The following is a 23,423-nucleotide window of genomic DNA, read 5'->3' as shown; positions in this document are numbered from 1 at the left end:
ATATTTTATTACGGCTGTAATGAACCGGCTGCGATGTCAAGATTGCAATGCTGGAATGCACAGTGCGCGTGTATATGTGTGTGTGTGTGTGTGTGTGTGTGTGTGTGTGTGTGTGTGTGTGAGGCGTGGGCACGATCGAACAGTGGAAACATAAAAACATGGGCTACTCCGTCGGTTTGTTCATACAGGACATCATTTAAACTGCACTGTGTTTACTTATATTTATGTACACTCGCAATAAAACACAACATTGTGCTTTTGTAAAAAAACATTCAAGCAATCCCACCCCCGAAATGGCGCTATTTTTTAAATGAAACTAAAATGCTCACGGCTGCATGGGCAATAACGCGTCTACAGCAAGGAACGAGCAGAACAGAGTGAATGTTTTTTAGTTCATTCCTACTGGACGTCCGTATTTCACTTTCGCTTTTAAAGGGATACGCCACTTTAACCCTCTGGGGACCAAGGTGTTTTTGGAGCCCTTGAGATGTTCTGACATGCCTTGAAATTTGTGCTTTTTTCAGTTATTTATAAACATGTTAATGGCAAAGGTGTAAAATCACTCTATATAGCACAAACAGGGCTACCAAAATATGCGGGCAACGTGTATGTAGATGTTTGTATTTTTAAGAGAATAATGTTTATGCGTGGTTATTGGAAAAAATAAAAATGAAAGTGGCTGAATTAAGACCACAAAACACATATTAAATATGTGTCCACAAGACTTTTGTCTAATTGATGTTGTACCTTTGAGTACTGGCTTCAAAATTATGTGAAAATAGTCTTGCTTTATCGTTCACAAAAAAAAATACATTGATTTAAATGGTGTAAAACAGGTTTTGCTTGGAAAGCCAATATGCGAGGGGGAGGAGTAGTTTACACCTTAGATTACAAAGTCCCACCCACTCTGCATAATGACTCTGCATAGCCTAATTAGCCATTCATTCAGGTGTGACACTGACTGAGCCACAATGCAAGGACAATGTATTTAGAAGAATACTTATATTGACCATTTAAGATTTCGCTTACATCTATCTTGTAAATATGTTTAGCTATTTTATTAAAAATGTTACAATTACAACAATAATTACAATTTCAACAATATTTCAAGTGTACTCTTTCTTTGTAAAAAAAAAAAAGAAAGAAAAAAAAGATTATAGGCCTACATTTTATCATATGTATTCATTAGTTTGAATATAGCCAACATTGGAACATCTAACATCTTAGTCTATGACTTTATTTTTGACAAAAATAGTGTGACTAACGCCTGACTAACGTTGTTTTATTGAAATATCAGGGCATATAAATGTTAATTTACGTTGCTTATACAAATACATTTTATTTCAACATATTCCAGTCGATTTTTACTCATCTCAGTAGGCTATGGCAAAGCAGTTTATTCTTTCACACACAGACACGCGATTCAAATTTAGGCTAAACACTCTTTACAAATATGTACCCTTCATTCATCTCACAGAAACGCGAGTCATATTATAGAAATGCGATTCATCTTTTTGCGGTTTATAGGCCTACACTAACGTTATTCCATAACGTTATTCCACACTTGAGAAAAGAAAACAGCCTACCTCACTCCTCAGCGCGATCTGCTGCTCATATCAGGAGGTATTTCTCCTCATCAGCACTGTGGAAACTTTTCTCCATAAAGGCTATATTATGCCTCACTCGCGACACGCTTTGTTTACAGCTGATGTGGGCGTTTCACAGATCTGAAATGGTTCTCGGAATTTGCATTTGAATAGCATGCGCTCTCCGGGGAGTGGTCAAATTACTGTGAATCATCTCGTAATGAGCTCGACTGGAGTCGCTCTCTTTGTATACAGATTACAGAAACTAAGAATATTTGTTTTTTATATAAATTACTTCATTTAAAAGCTGCGATCTCAAGCTTTATGCCCGTGGGTCTGTTTGCCTGTTTGACTGAATTTTCGCGGAGTTATAGATCATTTTCGAACGCGTTTCAAATGGGAGTTTACTGACAGAGAGAAGGCAGAAATCGCATCATCTTAATTTTTATTTATTTGTCAAAAAGCAAAAAACTTTATTTTTATTGTGAGTATACAGAAAAAAATAGAAACTGAACAGGATCGATTGATGTATTACACGAAAATGAAAGATCAAAATTAACAGAGCATTTAGTGTTTATTTTCATTGCTAAAAAAAAAAAAACGAGCAAAACGCGCGGGCGCGTTTTTGGTCCCCAGAGGGTTAAAATGAAAATTCTGTCATCATATACTCACCCTCATGTTGTTTTAATCCTTTATGGATTTCTTTCTTCTGCTGAACAGAAAGGAAGATATTTAGGAGAATGTCAGTAACCAGACAGTTTCTGATCCCATTGACTTCCATAGTAGGAAAAAAATGTATACTATGGAAGTCAATGAGACTAGAAACTGTCTGGTTACTGACATTCTTCTAAATATCTTCCTTTCTGTTCAGCAGAAGAAAGAAATTAATAAAGGATTGAAACAACATGAGGGTGAGTATATGATGACAGAATTTTCAATTTAAAGTGGAGTATCCCTTTAAGTTAGCGATTTAAAAGCCCCCGCCGCGGTGTCACACATCGATTAACCAGTGGGAAAAAATTCTCAGTCACATCGCTATTATATTTATATATAAATACAATATACAATGGGCCTACCTGATTTTGAACACAAGAGGGCAGTATAGCCCTATATATGACTTTTTTTTTTACTAAATAGCGCATTCTGGCTGATTTTAAACTTGTACATAATTCTTGAATTGAAAAAACTGAATAAACCCAAAACTAGTTCTGTTTCGGTTTAGTTCTGATATTTGTATAATTTTATATAAAAATAAATGGTGTATAATTACATTTTAAGAAGATATGAGATGTTTTCTGATTCCTTTTTTGACATTATTTTAATCCCTCGCCATGTCAAAACCGTTTGCATCTTTAATGTATTTTCATCATGTTGAAAAAGTTTGGTGGGAATAAAATAAACCACTTAAGAGTAGTGGGTAAAAATACAGAGGCTGATTTTGCAAAGAAATCCACATTCAAACCAAAATATCTGACTTCCTGTTACTCAGAGCTAATTACTGTAAATTAGAAAATTGTCCGGCTCGATGAGAACAATATGTGTACTGATTTTTGTGACTGTACATAAAATTAACCCCCTCACTTTTGTCAAAAGCATTTAGAAAGTGACACACTTCCTGCTGCCAGTTGGTGGCGCTATAACTTTGACTCACAATAGTTACATACATGTGATTGGCCTCTTACCACAAACACACTGCTGAAGTTTCATCAAGATCAGTTAATGTATGCAGAAGTTATAACACTTTGTTTTTATCTTTTCTCGCCATAAATTCGTTTCCTCGCCACGGCCAAACCGTTCGAGATATCAAAAATCCGTCCGCAATGTAGCATCCTCAATGTCTTGACTTCATGCTGACTGAGTTTGGAGTCGAGTGGATGAATTCTCTAGGAGGAGTACATCAAATTCCACAGCATGCGTTTTTCAAACAACCCATAATAGCCGACTTCCTGTTGGGCGGAGCTGATAACTTAGAGTGCAGAAGTTGTTCGGCCCGATGAGATCTATATGTGTACCGAGTTTCATATTAATTCATGCAAGTGTGTTTGATATATGGACCAAGTTTTCAGAACGTATTCAAGGGGGCGCTGTTGAGCCCCCCTGCCACGCCCGGATACCAGCTTCAGCCCGGCATTCAAACCAAAATATCTGACTTCCTGTTAGTCGGAGCTAATGACTGTAAATTAGAAAGTTGTCCGGCTCGATGAGCCCAATATACGTACTGATTTTTGTAACTGTTGGTAAAACTAACCCCCCACTTTTGTCAAAAGCATTTTGAAAGTGAAACACTTCCTGCTGCCAGTTGGTGGCGCTATAACTTTGACTCACAATAGTTACATCCATGTGATTGGCCTCTTACCACGAACACACTGCTGAAGTTTCATCAAGATCAGTTAATGTATGCTGAAGTTATAACACTTCATTTTTCTCTTTTCTCGCCATAAATTCGTTTCCTCGCCACGGCCAAACCGTTCGAGATATCAAAAATCTATACGCAATTTAGCATCCTCAATGTCTTGACTTCATGTACACCGAGTTTGGTGGGGATCTGATGAATTCTCTAGGAGGAGTATTTCAAATTCCACAGAAAGCGTTTTCCAAACAACCCATAATAGCCGATTTCCTGTTGGGCTGGCGTAAAACTTGACCTGGGGAAAGTTGTTCGGCCCGATGAGATCTATATGTGTACCGAGTTTCATATTAATTCATGCAAGCGTGTCTGATCTATGGACCAAGTTTTCAGACCCCGTTCAAGGGGGCGCTGTTGAGCCCCCCTGCCACGCCCGTTTCTGAAACTTTTCACATGTCTACTGGCTAATAAGTGTTATGTGTCTGTCGAGTTTCATCCAATTTCAAGCATGCTAAGAGTCTCAAAAGCATCCGAAAAGAATATTAAAGTTTGATGCGTTGCCACGGCAACAGTATCTAAGATATCAATAATCCTTTCACAGGTCTACTTCTGCCGTGTGTTTACATTATACACATAAAGTTTGAAGCAAATCGGGTAAAAATAAGAGGGTGATTTCAAAGCATTTTGAAAGAGACACAATTCCTGCTGCCAGTTGGTGGCGCTATAAGTTTGACTCACAATAGTTACATCCATCTGATCGGCCTCTTACCACGAACACACTGCTGAAGTTTTATCAAGATCAGTCAATGTATGCAGAAGTTATAATACACTTCCTGTGTCCCTTATTCGCCATAAATTCGTTTCCTCGCCACGGCCAAACCGTTCGAGATATCAAAAATCCGTCCGCAATTTAGCATCCTCAATGTCTTGACTTCATGCTGACCGAGTTTGGTGGCGATCGGATGAATTCTCTAGGAGGAGTATTTCAAATTCCAGAGCGTATTTCAAACAACCCATAATAGCTGACTTCCTGTTGGGCTGGCGTAAAACTTAGAGCACGAACATTGTTCGGCTCGATAAGATCTATATGTGTACCGAGTTTAATACTAATTCATGCAAGCGTGTTTGATATATGGACCAAGTTTTCGGACTCCGTTCAAGGGGGCGCTGTTGAGCCCCCCTGCCACGCCCGGGTACCAGCTTCAACCCGGCCCTGATGGCCGCGGGTTCTGACCTGTGTGCAAAGTTTCAAGAGTTTTTGAGCACGTTAAGGGCCCCAAAAGTGCCCGAAAGTCAAAAAAAAAAATATCTGAAAAAAATAATCCTTACGAAAACAATAGGGCCTTCGCCCTTTCAGGGCTTGGGCCCTAATAATCCTTCCGGAAACAATAGGGCCTTCGTCCTTTGGGCTTGGGCCCTAATAAACAGAGCAATTCCAAGAGGGTCCTCACACCATCGGTGCTCGGGCCCTAAATAGTTTACATGCATTAAAAGTCAAAAAACTGTTTCATTTTCTCATAATATACATTGCAATCACCACATTTTTCAATGATTCTCAAACGACTCGATGGATGAATCAGTCTCTCTAAACCCCTCCTATCCAAAAGCCTGCTCTGCTCTGATTTGCCCAATGGCCCAGTCTGTAGCGATCTAGTCAAGTCAAGTCACCTTCATTTACATAGCGCTTTTAACAATATAGAGTGCTTCAAAGCAGCTTTACAGTGATATTAGGAAATTAATGTAACAGAGATTGTTTTGGCTTTACAACAGCTCTAGAATAAATGTATTGTCGACACGACACCGTTCTAACAGAAAACCCTTAACCCTCTGGGGACAGATTGGGCGGTACCGCCCCAAAATGGCATACTTTTACAAATGTGTAATTATCTTAAAAACTATTAATGATAGAGAGATGCAGTCTTTTTTGCCGTCTTCCTCAGATTCCGCTGAAAACAGTGGTATATGGTATACACACTTCCTTGTTGCGTAATACCACTTCGTATAAGGCCAATGAAATTGATGTTGTTAGGATTATTCCACGCGCAAAGGCCAATGGAAAAATTGCCGCTGGGAGGAATATTTTTCTTACCCAATCAGAGGAAGGTTACCATGACGTATTCTAGCTAATCAGAGGACTCTTTAGCCTTGCAAGGGGTGGTACTATAGTAAGTGATATGACGCAAACAGCGTCGAGTGGAGAAGGAGACAGAGAGCGAACGGAGCGGAGATCTACACACATAGATTTATATGAGAGGGAGACAGAACGATTATAATATATATATATATATACAGTGCCCTCCACAATTAATGGCACCCCTGGTAAATATGATCAAAACTGGCTGTAAAAAATAAATCTGCATCATTTATCCTTTTGATCTTTCATTCAAAAAATTTGCAAAATTCGAACCTTTCATTTAAGTAAAAGAATTGAATGTGGGGGGAAATCACATTATGAAATAAATGTTTTTCTCCAAAACACGTTGGCCACAATTATTGGCACCCTTTTATTAAATACTTTTTGCAATCTCCTTTTGACAAGATACCAGCTCTGAGTCTTCTCCTATAATGCCTGATGAGTTTGGAGAACACCTGACAAGAGATCAGAGACCATTCCTCCATACAGAATCTCTCCAGATCCTTCAGATTCCCAGATCCATGTTTGTGCTTCTTCTCTTCAGTTTCAGCCCACTCATCAGGTCAGGGGACTGGGACGGTCATGGCAGAAGCTTCATTTTGTGCTCCGCAACAAATTTTTGTGTTGATTTTGATGTTTGTTTTGGATCGTTGTCCTGATGGAAGATCCAACCACGGCCCATTATAAGATTTCTAGCAGAAGGCGTCAGGTTTTGATTTTTTATCTGTTGATATTTGATAGAATCCACGATGCCATGTATCTGAACAAGAAGTCCAGGACCTCCAGCAGAAAAATAGGCCCACAACATTAAAGATCCAACAGTATATTAAATTGTACACATGGGGTACTTTTTATCCTTGTGTTCACCAAACCCATCTAGTGTGTTTGCTGCCAAAAAGCTCTTTTTTTAGTTTCATCTGACCACAGAACCCTGTGCCGTTTGAAATTCCAGTCATGTCTGACAATTAAATTTGCTGGAGTTTGTTTCTGGAGGAGCGAGGAGGATTTTTCTTGAAACCCTCCCAAACAACATGTGGGGATGTAGGGTTTTTTGACCCCAAGACTCAACTAATCTCTGCAATTCTCCATCTGTGATCCTTGAAGAGTCTTTGGCCACTCAAACTTTCATCCTCGCCGTGCATTAAGACAGTATAGACACACGTCCTCTTCCAGGCAGATTTGTAACATCTTTAGTTGATTGGAACTTCTTAATTATTGCCCTGATGGTCAAAATGGGGATTTTCAATTCTTTAGCTATTGTCTTACAGCCACTTTCTATTTTGTGAAGTTCAACAATCTTTTGCTACGCATCAGAACTATATTCTGTGGTTTTACTCATTGTGATGGATGATTAAGGGGATTTGGCCTTTGCGTTTCCTCATATTTAAACTCCTGTGAAACACGAAGTCATAGCTGGACAGTTTCATGTTCCTAGTCACCCTGGTGTACTAAAAAAGGTAAATATTAATGGGAATATACTTCAGAGATATTTTACTCGTAAAAAATTCTAGGGGTGCCAATAATTGTGGCCAACGTGTTTTGGAGAAAAACATTTATTTCATAATGTGATTTCCCCCCACTTTCAATTCTTTTACTTCAATGAAAGGTTAGAATTTTGCAAATTTTTTGAATGAAAGATCAAAAGGATAAACGATGCAGATTTATTTTTTACAGCCAGTTTTGATCATATTTACCAGGGGTGCCATTAATTGTGGAGGGCACTGTATATATAGCATATTAGCAATTATAGCATTATTATTTTATTGTTTTAACTTTTATGATGGCAAGCAGTAAAAGATTTACCTCAGAACAAGCTCTGGAACAATTACTGGAAAGTGACGAGGAGAAATCCGAAGCTGACAAAACGCCTGGGACTGTTTGTATATAAAGTTCATTATTTCATTGTTCTTTACACTTTTGATTGAACAATTACAAATTTATGTCAAGCAAAGGGTTTGAAAAATATATATTTTGTTCAAAAACTGTTCACTATTGTTGTGAGGTGTGATTTTCAGTAATAAATGACTAAAATAAACTTTTCGTTTTTGAAATACTCTAGTATATTGTACATTTTTTACTCATACTTGCTTTATAAACACATTACATGCATTCTTATGTTAGCTTAGGGTCTTCTGAATCCATAGATACCAAACACATGGTGTTCCATCTCCATTACATATGGTTTATAAGCCCAAATGTAAAAATAGAGAAAACGGACCAAAAAGGGCTTAGTCCCCAGAGGGTTAATGCGCTCTGGCGCGCTCATTTGCACAACAACAGTGCCTGGTGACTCGAGAACACAAAATGTCTAATCAAGTCAGCATACAATTAAACAGACTCCCTCCTATCACACACATTTGAAGAGAAAATACAGAGACCTCTGTGACTGGTATGACTTGTGACATGCATGTATATCGCATCTGCTTACCGATTATTTTTGTTCTTTTCTTCTGCAGTTTTCAGCATTCATTATGCTACAGGTGGCTGAAGGCAGAGGCCGCATACATCCAGGTATAGACAGTGACACTGTCCTAAAGGACATGTTCAAAAATCAAGATCGCAACACAGATGGCAAGATAACTGAAGATGAACTGAACATCACAGTAAATGAGGAAGAGGAAGTGCCTATACATGAGGAGCTGTAAGGGCAACAAACTAGTTTGTATAATTCAGGTATTATCAGGTTTTTATAATTCAATTGTAATTGGCTGAATAATTCACCCTTCGTCAAGGGGATCCATAGGTTCGGTAATGGATAAGGTTCCTGTGGCGAGCAGGATGAGGCCAAGGGCCGTGGGAGAGCAGCACGAGGCCAGTGGCGTAATTACTGATGAGCGACACCTGCGCAACGCATACGAAATACGAGACCGGTGCGTCGCGCAGGTGTCGCTCATAAGTAATTACGCCACCGGCCTCGTGCCGCTCTCCCACGGCCCTCGGCCTCGTCCTGCTCGCCACAGTTCCAATGACATAAATTGCACTATAAAAATAATAATAATAATTGTTGCAGTGTTTAAGAGGCCGCATTAGAAGATATGTTTTAATAAATGACCTTTGTGGTGGATTTTTAATAGATAAAATAGTAAACTGTATATTAAACTAACCATGTTTCTAACATCTAACCTTATTTCTCTTTTTAGGCCTAACATAACACTTTAAAACACAATGTACTAAAACGTTCTGTCCTGTGTTTTTGAATGTTGTATGTTGTGTTGCCATACCCCTTTTACTTTGGTTGTGTGAGTGTACAAATAACAAATATGGGAAATGAAACTAAACAGATGATTAAGTTTGAACCTTGTGATTAACAATGAAGTAATCATTAAAACAAAGTTTGCTTTACCTAGTAACAGAAGGGTTTGTCTTTGAAAACCAATCAAATTGTGGGGAAATTATGTAATGCAGCATGACATTTTTGCCATACCTCCTTATTCTATAAAAACTGTTGTATTCGTGTTAGCTGATGGGATTCTCAATGGAATTTGTCTGAGATCATCCGGCCTTGCTTCTTCTTGGGGGAGATTCTCTGAGAACTGCTCGAAAGATCCTCCGGCCGTGATTAAAGCATTTAGAGGACATTTGCGGAAGTCTGTTTGTCGATTATTCCTGCGCAGGAAGAAAGCTAGTTAGGGGAACAAGAATTAGCACCCAGCCGACGTCGATGTGTAGACGCGCTAGGGCAGGGTTTCTCAAACTCGGTCCTGGAGGGCCACTGTCCTGCACAGTTTAGCTCCAACCCTGATCAAACACACCTGAACAAGTTAATCAATGTCTTCAGGATCACTAGAAACTCACAGCTTTGTGTGTTTGATCAGGGTTGGAGCTAAACTGTGCAGGACAGTGGCCCTCCAGGACCGAGTTTGAGAAACCCTGCGCTAGGGTATAGGATTATGGAGCTTAAAATATGACAATATGATTTGAATTTGAATTGTGTAAATTTGAATTATTTACAAGTGAAATCCAACAAAATTGAATTTTAGGTGGTAGTTTAAATAGTTCTGAATTAGATTTTTTTAAATGAATATTGAACATTTGAAATGTAACAAATTGAAATGTTTTTATGGCTGAATTTTATAGACATGTATTTTCAAACGGTCCGTGTACTTTTTCGTTCATTCATTATTCTATTTCTACGGAAGCGTATTGCATTCACTTGAGGAAAAAAAAATCTACTCTGTTTTTCTGAATTAATGACTTAATTATCTCAGAATTACGAGATAATTTTCATGAAAAAAATTTTTTTGCTCTGTTTTTCTGAATTAATGACTTAATTATCTCAGAATTATGAGATAATTTTCATGAAAAAAATTTTTTTTGCTCTGTTTTTCTGAATTAATGACTTAATTATCTCAGAATTCTGAGATAATTTTTTCTTGAAATAAAAATATTTGCTCTGTTTTTCTGAATTAATGACTTAATTATCTCAGAATTCTGAGATCATTTTTCATAAAAAAATATTTTGTTCTGTTTTTCTGAATTAACGACTTAATTATCTCAGAATTATGAGATAATTTTTCATTTAAAAAAAAATTGCTCTGTTTTTCTGAATTAATGACTTAATTATCTCAGAATTCTGAGATAATTAAGTCATTAATTCAGAAAAACAGAGCAAATATTTTTATTTCAAGAAAAAATTATCTCAGAATTCTGAGATAATTAAGTCATTAATTCAGAAAAACAGAGCAAAAAAAATTTTTTTCATGAAAATTATCTCATAATTCTGAGATAATTAAGTCATTAATTCAGAAAAACAGAGCAAAAAACATTTTTTTCATGAAAATTATCTCATAATTCTGAGATAATTAAGTCATTAATTCAGAAAAACAGAGCAAATTTTTTTTTTTCATGAAAATTATCTCGTAATTCTGAGATAATTAAGTCATTAATTCAGAAAAACAGAGTAGATTTTTTTTCCTCAAGTGAATGCAATACGCTTCCGTATATTTCGGAATGAAAGATGAAATTTAAAAAAGGGTGCAGCTTGGTTTTTTGTTTAAAAGAAAAAAAGCAGAAATGGCTGTATTTTGTTTTCCAAATGTATTGTTGTCATCAAATAATAGTATTAGAAAATTGGACGACATTTCCGATCGTTTTTTAATTTGTAATATTTATTTGTACGTTTATTGTATTTAATTTGACTGATCCTATCTTTACCCGGAAGTAAATTACACCGTCGTGCGAAGTATCAATTATTATTGTCAGTATCACTTAAAATACTACTAAGATCCATATTACTATCACACGAGCCAATGGCAATTAAATGCACGGATGCATAGTCAGATAATGAATGAAATACAACTGTTCACGAACAGAAGATTGTATTTGACTCATGCTGCATACGCAATGACAATTATGCCTACTGTAAATATAGATTTACAACTACGATTAGAGTTGTTTGCATATGTAAGGAATATTACTTAGCTCAAATGATTATAGGGAATCAAAATTATGAATCGGGTTGATTCATCTATATTCTTACAATATTAATAAATTATTGAAGCTGAAATTTAGACCCATTCGTATACATCAATATTCAGTTACAATGAATTATAATTTAATCATTAATATACAAAAAGGTCCCTCTTTCAGATCAATTAATCAGAATAATTTTTAAGGGAAATTAAATGTATTAATTAAACAGTTGTTTGTCCCGCAAACTGGTCGTGAAATTAATTCCATCAACTTCTCAACAAAATTATCTCTTTCTTATAATTCAAAGAAAGCTATTTTCTGGCCATGAAAACAACTCTCCTGTTCTTATAAAATTAGGTAACAAATCAGCTCTGTAGCTTAAGATCAACAAATCATTGACTCCGTAAATGAGCATTGAGACAATCAGGAATATATGGAATTTAATAATTGAACTAATGAATACATAACTACGATTCACACAGAGTAAATAGGTATGTATATACAGAACACGTAAACAAATACAAGACTAAACGCATAACGAAAATGAGAGAGAGAGAGAGAGAGAGAGAGAGAGAGAGAGAGAGAGAGAGAGAGAGAGAGATCGGACAATGAGAGAGATGAGAGAAAGTGAAACTAACATGTGCGATCAAAGATCGATCACAGTTAGGCAAAGTCACAGGCAGGGTAACCTTGAGAGACAACAAGGAATCAAATCACATTAAAAGTTCAATAAACTTATCTTGCAAAATGGTTCTCTTTGTTGCTGAAGACCGCTGAGTTCGAGTTTGTGTTTCTTTAAGAAAGCAGGGCTTGCTTTGGTTGAGCGCGGCCGCGGGATTTTCAAAAGAGTCTTTTTCTTTGAGTTGAAGTTGTTTGCTGCGTTTGCTTCGCTGAGTCCGAATACGAAAATAAAGAAAAGACTTAAAGAAAATAAAAGAGAACGGAGAATGCTCCCTTAGGGAGCCATATGGATCTTCTCGCTGGCGAAGAGGGTTCGTAAAAGTGCTCTCTGAAGAATTCTTTGAGTTGGTCTTTTATGGAAAAAGATGGGTTCACGCCTCTGTGCATACGCCGACCAATAACCTTCAGAGATTTCAGAGCGGGAAAATTTTCTTTGTCTCGTAAGCCACGCCTACTCGAATGAGTAATGAGGGATATCAAATTTGAGACGATTTGCTCAAGACATGTGCAATGTATAAAACAATGTACATTACTGCATTCTGCTATTGAAATTCGACTCTGTTAGATTGAGAGAATTACAGAGATATGAAACTTGTCATAGGAAGATTGTAGGGACACCAAGTTACATAAGATATGCATAATTACAAACATTTTAAAGTTTTGATTAATACACGATAACATTGCAGATACACAAATTTGATATGGGAAAATCAAATCCTTCTTAAGTGGTTATACATAAATGTAGGATTAACACTTTATTCCTACTCCTCTCCTGGAATCTCAGTTTGCTTGACATTCCGTTAGGGCAATAAAAACGAAGTGGGGGGGGGGGAGCCAATTGCCAGAGAATGTTAGTGAACATTCTCTAATTAAAACACTATTGATTAAAGAATACATTTCGAAACCACACCTCTATTATAAAGCAAACTAATCACACATACATTTCGGAGGGTATACATTCAAGAGCCATATTTCTATATGAAGTTGCACCCAAAGGATGTTTGGTGTGTGTGTGTGTGTGTGTGTGTGTGTGTGTGTCACATAGAATGTTTCATTATCTCTCTGTGGTCCAGAGAGGGGAAGGGGGTTTGGAATGCAGAACTTTGCAAAGCCTGGTTATCCTCCAAGGTGCAATAAAGTGTCGCGAAAGACCATTTGTTGCCGACTAGCTGGAGCCAAAGCATGATTTGCACTCACGAGTTCAAAGTGCACCCGCTTTGTATTCAAAAAGAAATGTTTTTAGCAACACCGAGTATTTGAATTTGTTAATTCAAACCAACGACGAATGATTCAATAGCCAATGTTGTTACACATAAAATGCACCGTGAACATTCACACGTTTGCCCTGTGATAGGCTACAATTTATCTCCATTAATACTATTTTCTCAATTACTTACATCAATTGCTCGATCAATATTATCATCACATATTTTACATTTTTAACTGTAGGTACCACAAACAATTTAATATAGCTAAGTTTGTGTATTTTTACAGGTAGTAAAATACTGTGTGTGCTGCTTATAAACACCAGACAGATAATGATTCATGAAAAAGATGGTCTTTACTCATCTCACTTGCACAAAATAAATGCAGTAATATAAAGTATAGAAACGCACAAAATACACTGAAATACACTGAGAATTATATGCATTTAAAAATTTGGTCGGGTTGAAGTCATCCCCCCGGATCTTCTGCATCCACTCAGCCCGTCCCGCATCGTCAACGGGGAATGCGACAAAACGGTACATAACGGCACACAACGATGAAGTGCTGAGGCTGTCACCCTCTGAAAGGCAAGTCTCCTCTCTTGAATCCTAAAAACACTCATTGTGAAAAAATATCTCTGTGGTAATGGAACTCAGTCGCTGTTGTCTCTCGCTCTCGCTGTCAGATCACCGGAAGTTTTCACCGGAAGTACTGGCCCACACACTCGAACGTCAACGGTCGCCATATTGTGCAAGGAGCGAAATTCATATCCACGACAAAATCATGGATCAGATTCATTACATGTTGTTTAGAGGGCCAAAACGGGTCAGCCTCCGAGAAGAGGACATGACCACCAATAAAATTGGAACGATTTTCCAGGTAAGTTTAGAAATACGTTTTCTGTTCTTTTAAAACCTTATTTTTCTTAGACTGTATTTGCTAACATGAATGCATGTTAGCATCGCTCTCGTTCACAATTTGCATAGCCACAATGTGGCTTTCCCTGTAGATATAATTGTAGGCAAGATGTTATCTTATGGAAACTGGGAGAAAATACATGAGATTGAACAACATTTTAAACCACTTCATAAATTGTGCTATAAATGGAATTAATAAGTGCAGAATCACGTTGTTCCCACATCTCCCAGCCCTCTCGGTTATTCATGCGCCACAAAAACTAAGACAGACAGGTATGTTGATGATAAGAAGAGCTCTGTTGTTAAGTAGCAGGTGGTTTAATGTGAATTTAGGCCTAATTAGTGACATTGTTGTGTGCGGCAAAAATGTAGCTATCTCTTCAATGGTGTCAGGGTGCTGTGGGCAACATCTGTGGCGCTGTGGCCTTCCACGGCGCCAAACACCAGTAAACACCAGTGGGCAGTGGCTTTGGTAAACTCGGCCCAGGATGACTTTTTGTTTTGTTTTGCACAGTAGCCACACAACAAAGATGACTTTATGAGCAGGGGCATTACAAAGCACCCAGAGTCAAACTATACATGTGGTAGTTTAATGTTTTGAACAAAATCATTACAATTATGGTAGAAAACCCAACAGGGAATTTGGGACACTAAACTGAACTTATACTCTGGTGATGTTTATGTTTTATTATGTTTTAGGTGTCACCACCGACTGTGTTCCTAACAGATGCCTCCAACATGGCGGTGTTCCCCTCAGGCAATGAGTATTTTAGCACAATAGATTTGGTGCCCCGAGCACAATATGAGGTGCATGGGGCAGCCTCTGAAGCCCTGCAACTATCACCCCATCCCCATCCCCAACCCCAACCCCAACCCCAACAGCGCTTCGCATTTGCTCGTCAAGGTGCCAGTGCCACCACTTCATCCGCAACAGCAGGCCTACCCCCAAGGGCCACACAGTCAAAATCATATCAGAGGTATGTAGAGTTGCATTTGTTGGTTAGGTAAAACTGAATAATTTCATTGTTTTTTGGGGATATGTATTGTTCATTTGAAATTTGATGACAGCAACATGTCTCAGAAAAGTTGGGGCAGGAAAAGTTGAGTAATGCTAAACACAACACCAGAAAGGACCTGTTACATCTAATTATGGTAACTGGCGAAAGACAATTATGTGCTAAAGAGCATCCATTCCTGACCAATACAGGATTTTGACTGCCCTACAATCCATTGTTAATAATTTTCCACTGTTCATGCACCAAATGTGAAAGAATATTGACTCCTAACTGTCCATTTTAGATGAATGATGAAGCCTTCCCTAAAATGTCCATGCTATGCACCCCCATACCATTTTATATGCAGACTTTTCAACTGAGCACTTATAGAAAGCTGGATGGTCCCAGAACACAAAAAGTTAATTATTTCCAAAAAGTGACACATTTTGATTACTCTAAACAATAAAAAACTATAGCACAGATAAGAATGCTGCACACTTGTATCATGCCTAAATGTCATTTGCATGGTATAGTTTTCATAGACAGGGGTTATTCTATGCTTCCTAGAGTCCAGACAATGCTTTTCATTATAGAATTGGATCATATTTTCTAAGCCTCAAAGATAGCAGAAATCCAATATTGCTGTGCAATAAATAAGTAATGAACAAATCCAGATCTTTACTGATGCTTAGATTATGCTCTTTTATGTACAAACTCATGTTGCCAGTTAACCTAATTGGCTGTGACATTGTTCTCCATATGTTGTGTTTAGCATTAGTCCAGTCTTACAGCCTTGAAGTAAATGGGTATCTACTAATCTACTTTGAATATATTCTAGATCTGTGTTCATGGCCGAATTTGTACATGGAAAACTTCAGCCCAGCAGAATGATCGTCATCAGGTTCATGGAGGGTGATGCCACTGTGCAGGGCGTTCTGACAAAAGTCCAAGATGCCCTGGGAGCCTATGACCCTTTGGTGCTGACAGACGGACAGGGGAATGAGATACTTGGAGGGAACCAGAGGTTAAAAAAAATGTCTTTATCTTTGTAGTCTAGATCAGGGGTTCTTAAACCTTTGCAAGCTAGGCGCCCCTTTCGAAGGTTTGAATATTGTGTTGCTTACATTGGTCCCTCCAAAAAGTACTGGGTCATTTCAATCATAGATATTTTTCATCTCTGTAGTATTGTGGATGTTTTTCTTGCCTGACTGCCTATGCATCCATAGATCTATTTATCTGAAATACTATTGTTTCCTCTCTATAGGCTCTATCTATTGGAAGCAGAATGCTAGAAAAATCCTTGCAGTGCCAGAGCAGCAGTTTGCCGATATGAAGAGTGGGAAAAGAAGGAGATCAACGTAAGTACCCTTAAACAAATGAACTGTCAAAATAATTGGTCTATAAAACAATTTACTCAAAGCTATTAATGCTGTTCTTGTTTTTAGCAGAAAAGGTGACGATTCAATGGACCTTCAGGAGGTTTATGATAAAATAGAAGAGGTCGTGATGGCTGCCCAGTCGCTCCATGATGTGACTCAAGTTATAAAAAACCTGTCTGAGCTGGCCATCGAGTCGAGAAACATTTACGTCTTGATGGAGACACAAGCTGAGCATGTTCGTGCGGCATTCACCTGTTCTGTGTGCAAGGGTATGTTGATTGTTACACTTTCAAACAAGCTACTTCCCCTAAAAGTTGGCGTTTCCCTTAAAGCAAACAGATGGGGTTTTTTTGTTTTTGTTTATTCAATACAAAATGCCACCAAAATGCCACTTTTAATCACTACTGCAGTATCAACATTATTCAAACCCTTTATGACATTATGTCTTTTGTACTAAGAAGAGCACTCTTTTACTGTTATGGCCTACTGGAAATGTTAGCCACACACCAGGGCTTAGTCTTGTTCCTGAGAAATAGTAATCCATTTCTCATGGAAAGACTATGAGGGGTTGACTGTATTACATCAGGGTTTCTATGGGTTATAGGTTTTCTTAAATCTTTCAAAATATTTGAATAGATCCATCCTCTCCCTCACATGCTACTGGTTTCCAGTGCTAGAGGGAGCAAAACAGCCCTAGTGCATGACGCTATGCTTTTAACATATTGCACTTCATTAGTTTTTCATCCTCCAGACCAAGCCAGTTAGCTCAAAAAATCAAGTTTTGTTTCATAATACCACAGAAGAAAATCCCCAAAGTTCTTTGATTCATATACATTTTTTTTGTTCAGGATTCTTTTCTGATTGGGCCTATGTAATAGTAGTGTGTCAGGAGGAGGAAGAAAGAAGCATACATAAAGTCCACTGTCTAAAGTCAAGCTTGGAAATGGTTAGGTGATGCTTTGCTTTCTCTGGCACAGAAACTTGCAGCATATGAAGGGGAAGATTGATTAATTCATAAATTTGGAAATACGAAGAATTTTTTTTTAACCATTTATAACAATCTATACAAATCTAAAGTAAGTAAACTGGAGGCTATCGACGTATGTTCTAATAATTCTAAGGAGCACTCCCAGACCTGCTGCATGGATATCAATATGCAGCAAGTACTAAAGACACTTGTCATGCAGTGGCTTAATAATTTGATACTATATGTATACAGTATATTGCTCAGAGAGTACCCGTATTTATGTTTTGCTTACAAATAATTTGCAATAATAATTAGAATAATTTCAGGTGCAACTCTGTGTCTTAGTACTTCTCATCTCTGTCTTGCAGGGCCAGTGAAGGAACCGATTCTCTCAAAATGCTGCAGAGCCATAATCGGATGCAAATCATGCATCAATCACTCACTGCAGACCTCAACTCAGTGTGTTATGTGTAGGGCAGACAACTTTGCCATCAACATTGTGGAGGTGTCTGGCCTTTCTGAGGCCTTGAATGCTTTAGAGGAGATAATTAAGGTGGATTAAACACTTTGTTTTGTTATTGTTAGTGATGCTGTTCATTATCCTGTAAAATATTCTGTTCACTTGATCGGCCTTACCAATGTTCGGAGGTTGGACCTTTTTGAATAATTGACCATTGTGCTGTATAATTGGCCACTGTCAAGAAAAAAAATACCTTTTTGAATCATATAAGCTGTGTTACAAAGAATGTTTTTATTTATCAGAAGCAAAACAGTAACAAACAAATACTTTTAAACATTTTTTACACTGGGTGAAGTTTATGTTTACATTTTGGCAAGTAGCTTTTGGTTAACTTTGTTTCTCAGCAGAGGTCAATAAAAATGTTAATGAAAAAAACACATTATGTGAAGTTTCTGTCTTTTGTCAAGTAGCTGTATAATAAGGGGATAATGTATAGAAAGGCAGTCATTATTGAGAAAATAAGTCCCTTCAGTGCGAAGCAAGACACCTCCACGTCGTGTCAGGGTCTGGTTCGCCCTGTAAGGACTTGTTTTCCCAGTAATGACTGCCGTTCTATACATTATCCCCTTATTATACAGTACAGCTATGAATGCTGTACATGCATAGTTGTACTAGATGTGAGATTTAGTCAAGTTTACAAGGTGGATCAATGCATCTTGAAAAGGTTTAAAATCCCTGTTAACAACACAGTTGTACAGATATGACATATCAGGGTATGTTTGCCCAAAAAGACGTTCAACGTTCAACTTCTCTTCACTTCGGAATGGGTCTGCTCCAAAGGAGGAGACTCTTGTTAAGGGGTTTCCCAATTCCTCTGCATAAAGGTCAGCTGCTTCAGGCGCGTGAGGTAGTAGCCCCTCTGGGACTTTTTTCAGACACCCATTTCTTGCTAGTTGATTGGGTATTCCTTTTCCTGTAATTAAATTGTAACCATAAAATACAATGCAACTGAGGAAAGTTTATGATTTTTCTTTTCTGTAACTGGTTTTACCATACCAGGAATTCTGTGTGCATTCCAAGTGTCAATTACTCTCCTCATGCCCAGTTCAGACAGTTGTCTAGTCAGGTTAGACACACAGTATCTGCTGATGTTGCAGTCCATGTCCAGGAGTTCTTGGTCGGTAAGGTGAATAAGGGCCTCTTTCAGTGGGTAATTTACCCTGCTATTAACCTCAGGCCACATCCGCTCAACTTTATGATTCTATAGAAAAAACAAATATGAATGTGTTTATGGAGCATAGTAAGGGGTGAAAATATTTTAGAGACCTTTTGGAGTAAGTAAAATGTAGCTTTAATTTTACACTTTTTACACCAAGGCTTTTGTTGAATTGTAGCTTGAATATTAGTTCTCGGTTGATTGGATAAAAGCATCAATTAAATAACTAAATGTAACCAAGGCGCAGTCCACAACAACTACATGTGTGAATGTTTTTGAAATGTCTGCATACTCCTTTCTTTCTTTTATTTTTTTTTTTTACCTTTGTTGATGTGCTTTGGTAGTATGGTGGTTTGTCCTGACAATGTCTGTGGGACGCAAGAATTTCCTGAATGAAGAGTGTCAAGTAGAATTCCTTGCCGTGGTCAACACGCACCTGATCCCACATTCCATAGTTTACCACAGCAGACCTTGAATTGTAAAGACATGAAAGAGATCAGAGTTGAGCTGTATTTACAGTAAAACATCCTTGGGGATAAGGTCATATAGGTAGCTACGTTTTACATAGGTTGATTGATTGTAAGTAGGTTTAAAACTACAGCCAATATTACCATGAAATATGGTGGAAATACAAAGTGTGGGTAGAGGACATGTATCATTTTTTTAGTGCTATTTAGGGTTGCTAATTAGTATAGGCTACATTTGAGCAAAACTGCATTACATTAACAAATGTGAATGGAACAAATTGCCTACCTGTAAACGTTCTCATGAATAATGAGGTTATTCTTTACAGGCATTGTTGCATGTGCCACTACTTTGCTAGAATATCCATCTATGGCCAACACATGTGTCACTCCAAACATTGCGAGTTTCTCGTTTTGGTCTAAATGGAGTTTATGCCCCATATAGGCAGCATAGTATGGCACTGGATTGAAGTTCCGCAGACCCTGTAATATGAAATGAATGACAAGTGTTAAATGGATTTGCCTATACAGGCTACAATACAGCTCTAAGTAGTTCAAGTTCAAGTTTTACTATAACCATTTCAACAGCAGTTGATGGAAATTTGTCTTGGTGTGCTCACACATATCACACATGACATTAACACACCAACATAGACAACATACATGCATATTACATAAAACACAAAATGTACATGTTGTGAACCAGTCCATAAAGTGCTTGGTGCAGGAGGCACAAGCCAGAGTGCAGTAGGAAGTTCATAGTGCAATTGCAAATGCTTATTCCTTTCTTAGCTTATTTCATGCAATAGTCATAGGCAATGGTATACCTTGCATCTCATTTCGTGGTAGGGTCTCGCCACCCCGCGCAGGACTCCACCAACCCGATTTTCTGCAGCAATAATCCCTTTGGTCGCCAGGTAACCAGTCATAAACTTTCGACCAAAAGTTGGGCCAGTCTACAAAAGTTGAAGATGATTAAGAAACTTGTTCAAATAAAGAACATCATCCGAGTTTGGCTTTAAAAAAACCCTTACCTCTTCAATTGCTGACGAAACGGCAATTTCCAACTGTGCATCAGATACTACTCGCTTGAGGTTGTGAACATTACAAAATCGTCGAACACTCATCACAGAGCAGCCACGTCCTGCGCCAATGTCCGTAAGGTGCTGTGCAATATCTGCATGCGTCGCATGCCTTCGCAACATGTCACAAATTGTCTCGGAATATGCCTCCAAAGACGCCATGTCATCCAGATGACAATATCAAAACAAAACCATCCAAAGCAATTCCCAACCCCGAGTAAGTTAGTACTTCCAGGTCAACCAAAACATATGTCAAAAATAGACCCAAACGCGGTTCAGAATGGCTTTTTTGTAAATTATTTTTTCTTTTGTTCAATGGTTCAGTATTTTATTTTCAATCCCTAAAACAGATGAAAACATGACATTCACTTTCATTTAACAAGTGATACAGAAGTGTAAAAATTCATATATCACTTATTTTTCGTTTCCCATGTGACCTCCAAAATAGAATAATGAATGAACGAAAAAGTACACGGACCTCAAACAGCTAGTTTTTTTGTTCTGAATTCGTATACTGCAAATATTCAGTTTAAAAAAATACAGATTCAAGTTTTCAAGATGAAGAAATTCGGAACTTTAAATTCAGTTTTTTAAAATTAAAGTTCAAAAATTAAAGTTCAAAAATTCAGATTTTACAGAAAGTAGATCACAGGTCATCCACAGGGAAGAGTAACGGATCTCAGATAAGTCGAACAGAGCATTTTGGCTGCAGTGCAGTAGCTTTCTGCCGCAAACGCAGTGGTGGTTCAAGAGAATCCATGTATCTTTCGTTCAGTCGTTTTTTTTATTTAATATTAAGAGTAGAAAAATGAGAAAACAGCTTGAGTATTAGATTTCTAATATTCTAGTAGCCTAATAATAGTCCGCTGCAGCAGTTGCACGGAGCATACAAAACGCGTGTATTGCAACTATAGGCTACATTTAATTTTCTCATCAAACAATTAGACTAACGAATAGCTCGGTACAACAGAAGAGCCTAAGGGCTTTTTCTCTGTGTAGACCAGCAGTTGGTCTGAATTTGCTATAACCTATTTCCGGACTGTATAGGCTAAGTCACGTTTTATCATGAAACGCTGTGATTTATTCCAAAGTGACTCGGGCATATATAATGCATTTAACGTTAAATAATCTAAATGTTGACTTTCAAAAGTAGGCGCGCCAAGAAGGCTATTCTCTGTATTTTGGTTCATTTTTGGTGAGCGCCAGAAAGATCTAAAGAGACAGAAACGCGCTAAAAATAATACATTTTACTGTTTCGGATGATGTCATATTTTCTGTATGACTATAAATAACAGAGTATTAAGTTATTTCCCAGCAGTGGAACAAATCCAAGTGATGGCGCTCGCGCATCGTGCTCTCACACAACATATTAGGCTATCAGTTCTGGCGTTGCTTCATATCGCAGACTGCTCATTATCAAAATGAAACACAGTCAACCAAACATATAAAAAGTTATTCTGCCTAATTTAATTGGTCTGTTGTACAATATAAAGGGCAAGCTGTGCCGCACACAGTCCTACTTGTTATTCCAAACATTTCCCTTGCTGGCGGGTGGCGGTGCCGCCGGCTTTGGCACTTCTTCGCTGCTCGCAGCTATATTTATATATATATATATATATATATATTTATGATACACTCAAAATATTCCACAACAAATCCTTTAAATTTAATGTAAAAATAAAAACGAAAGTAAGCAGTGTTGGGCTCACGTAACCCTCTCATTAGAATCAAAATGTTTCAACATTTGCAATGTATTTGGATGCTAAACTACTTTTATTATAGGCTTTGTACTTCACTCGTGTTCCAATATCGACGGAAAAAAATCATCCTCTTCACACACGCAAAAATGTGCTTGGAAACATCACAGTAGAGCATTGCTTACTGTGAATGGGACCAATTGTAGTACTGACTATTTAAACAGAGCAGTGTAATTTTTATATGTTAGGTTGACTATTTTATTATTATATTTTATTAAGGCTATAATGAACAGGCTGCGATGTCAAAATTGCAATGCTGGAATGTGTGTGTGTGTGGGTGTGTGTGTGGGTGTGTGTGTGTGTGTGTGTGTGTGTTTGTGTGGTGCGGGCGCAATTGAACAGTGGACACATAAAAACATACTCCGTCATTTTGTTCATACAGGACGACATTCAAACTGCAAAGTGTTAACTTATATTTGTGTACAATCGCAATAAAACACAACATTGTGCTTTTGTAAAATAATTTCAAGCAATCCGCCCCCCGAAAGGCGTTAATTTTAAAATTAAACTAAAATGCTCACGGCTGCACGGGCATTCATAACGGTGCGCATCCACGGCGAGGAACGAGCAGAACAGAGTCAATGTTTTTTAGTTCATTCCTACTTCCATAGGAATTCATTGGAAATGCTCGCTCTGCTCTGCACAATTATCAATGTCCGTGCGGACGAACATATTTTACTTTCGTTTTTAAGTTAGCGATTCAAAAGCCCCCAGCGGTGTCACACGTTGATTAACCGGTGGTAAAATATTCTCACCGTCACATACCTAGTATATTTTTATATACATACAATAGGCCTACCTGATTTTGAACACAAGGGGG

At 37.8% G+C, this 23,423-nt stretch overlaps 2 protein-coding genes across 3 annotated transcripts in view; both read left to right on the top strand.

The window, feature by feature from the left end:
- Positions 1–8,839, top strand: part of fkbp10a (FKBP prolyl isomerase 10a) — a 355,663-nt gene extending 346,824 nt beyond the window's left edge. For both annotated transcript variants that reach the window (XM_084423726.1, XM_084423725.1), the window contains one exon: positions 8,524–8,839. In XM_084423726.1, coding sequence (XP_084279852.1) covers positions 8,524–8,712 — 189 coding nt within the window. In that variant the 3' untranslated portion in view covers positions 8,713–8,839. The remainder of the gene's footprint in view (positions 1–8,523) is intronic.
- Positions 8,840–13,509: 4,670 nt separating this feature from the next.
- LOC311300492 (uncharacterized protein) lies at positions 13,510–18,512 on the top strand. The gene is made up of 6 exons (XM_084424784.1): positions 13,510–14,245; positions 14,983–15,260; positions 16,117–16,302; positions 16,543–16,636; positions 16,724–16,926; positions 17,993–18,512. The coding sequence occupies exons 1-4, from the start codon at positions 14,012–14,014 to the stop codon at positions 16,568–16,570; spliced, it is 726 nt and encodes a 241-aa protein (XP_084280910.1). The 5' UTR covers positions 13,510–14,011; the 3' UTR covers positions 16,571–16,636; positions 16,724–16,926; positions 17,993–18,512.
- The last annotated feature ends 4,911 nt before the right edge of the window (positions 18,513–23,423 follow it).

The sequence above is a fragment of the Rutilus rutilus genome (assembly GCF_951802725.1).
Source record: "Rutilus rutilus genome assembly, chromosome: 11".
Classification (NCBI taxonomy): domain Eukaryota; kingdom Metazoa; phylum Chordata; class Actinopteri; order Cypriniformes; family Leuciscidae; genus Rutilus; species Rutilus rutilus.
This window is presented reverse-complemented; position numbering and strand designations above follow the sequence as displayed.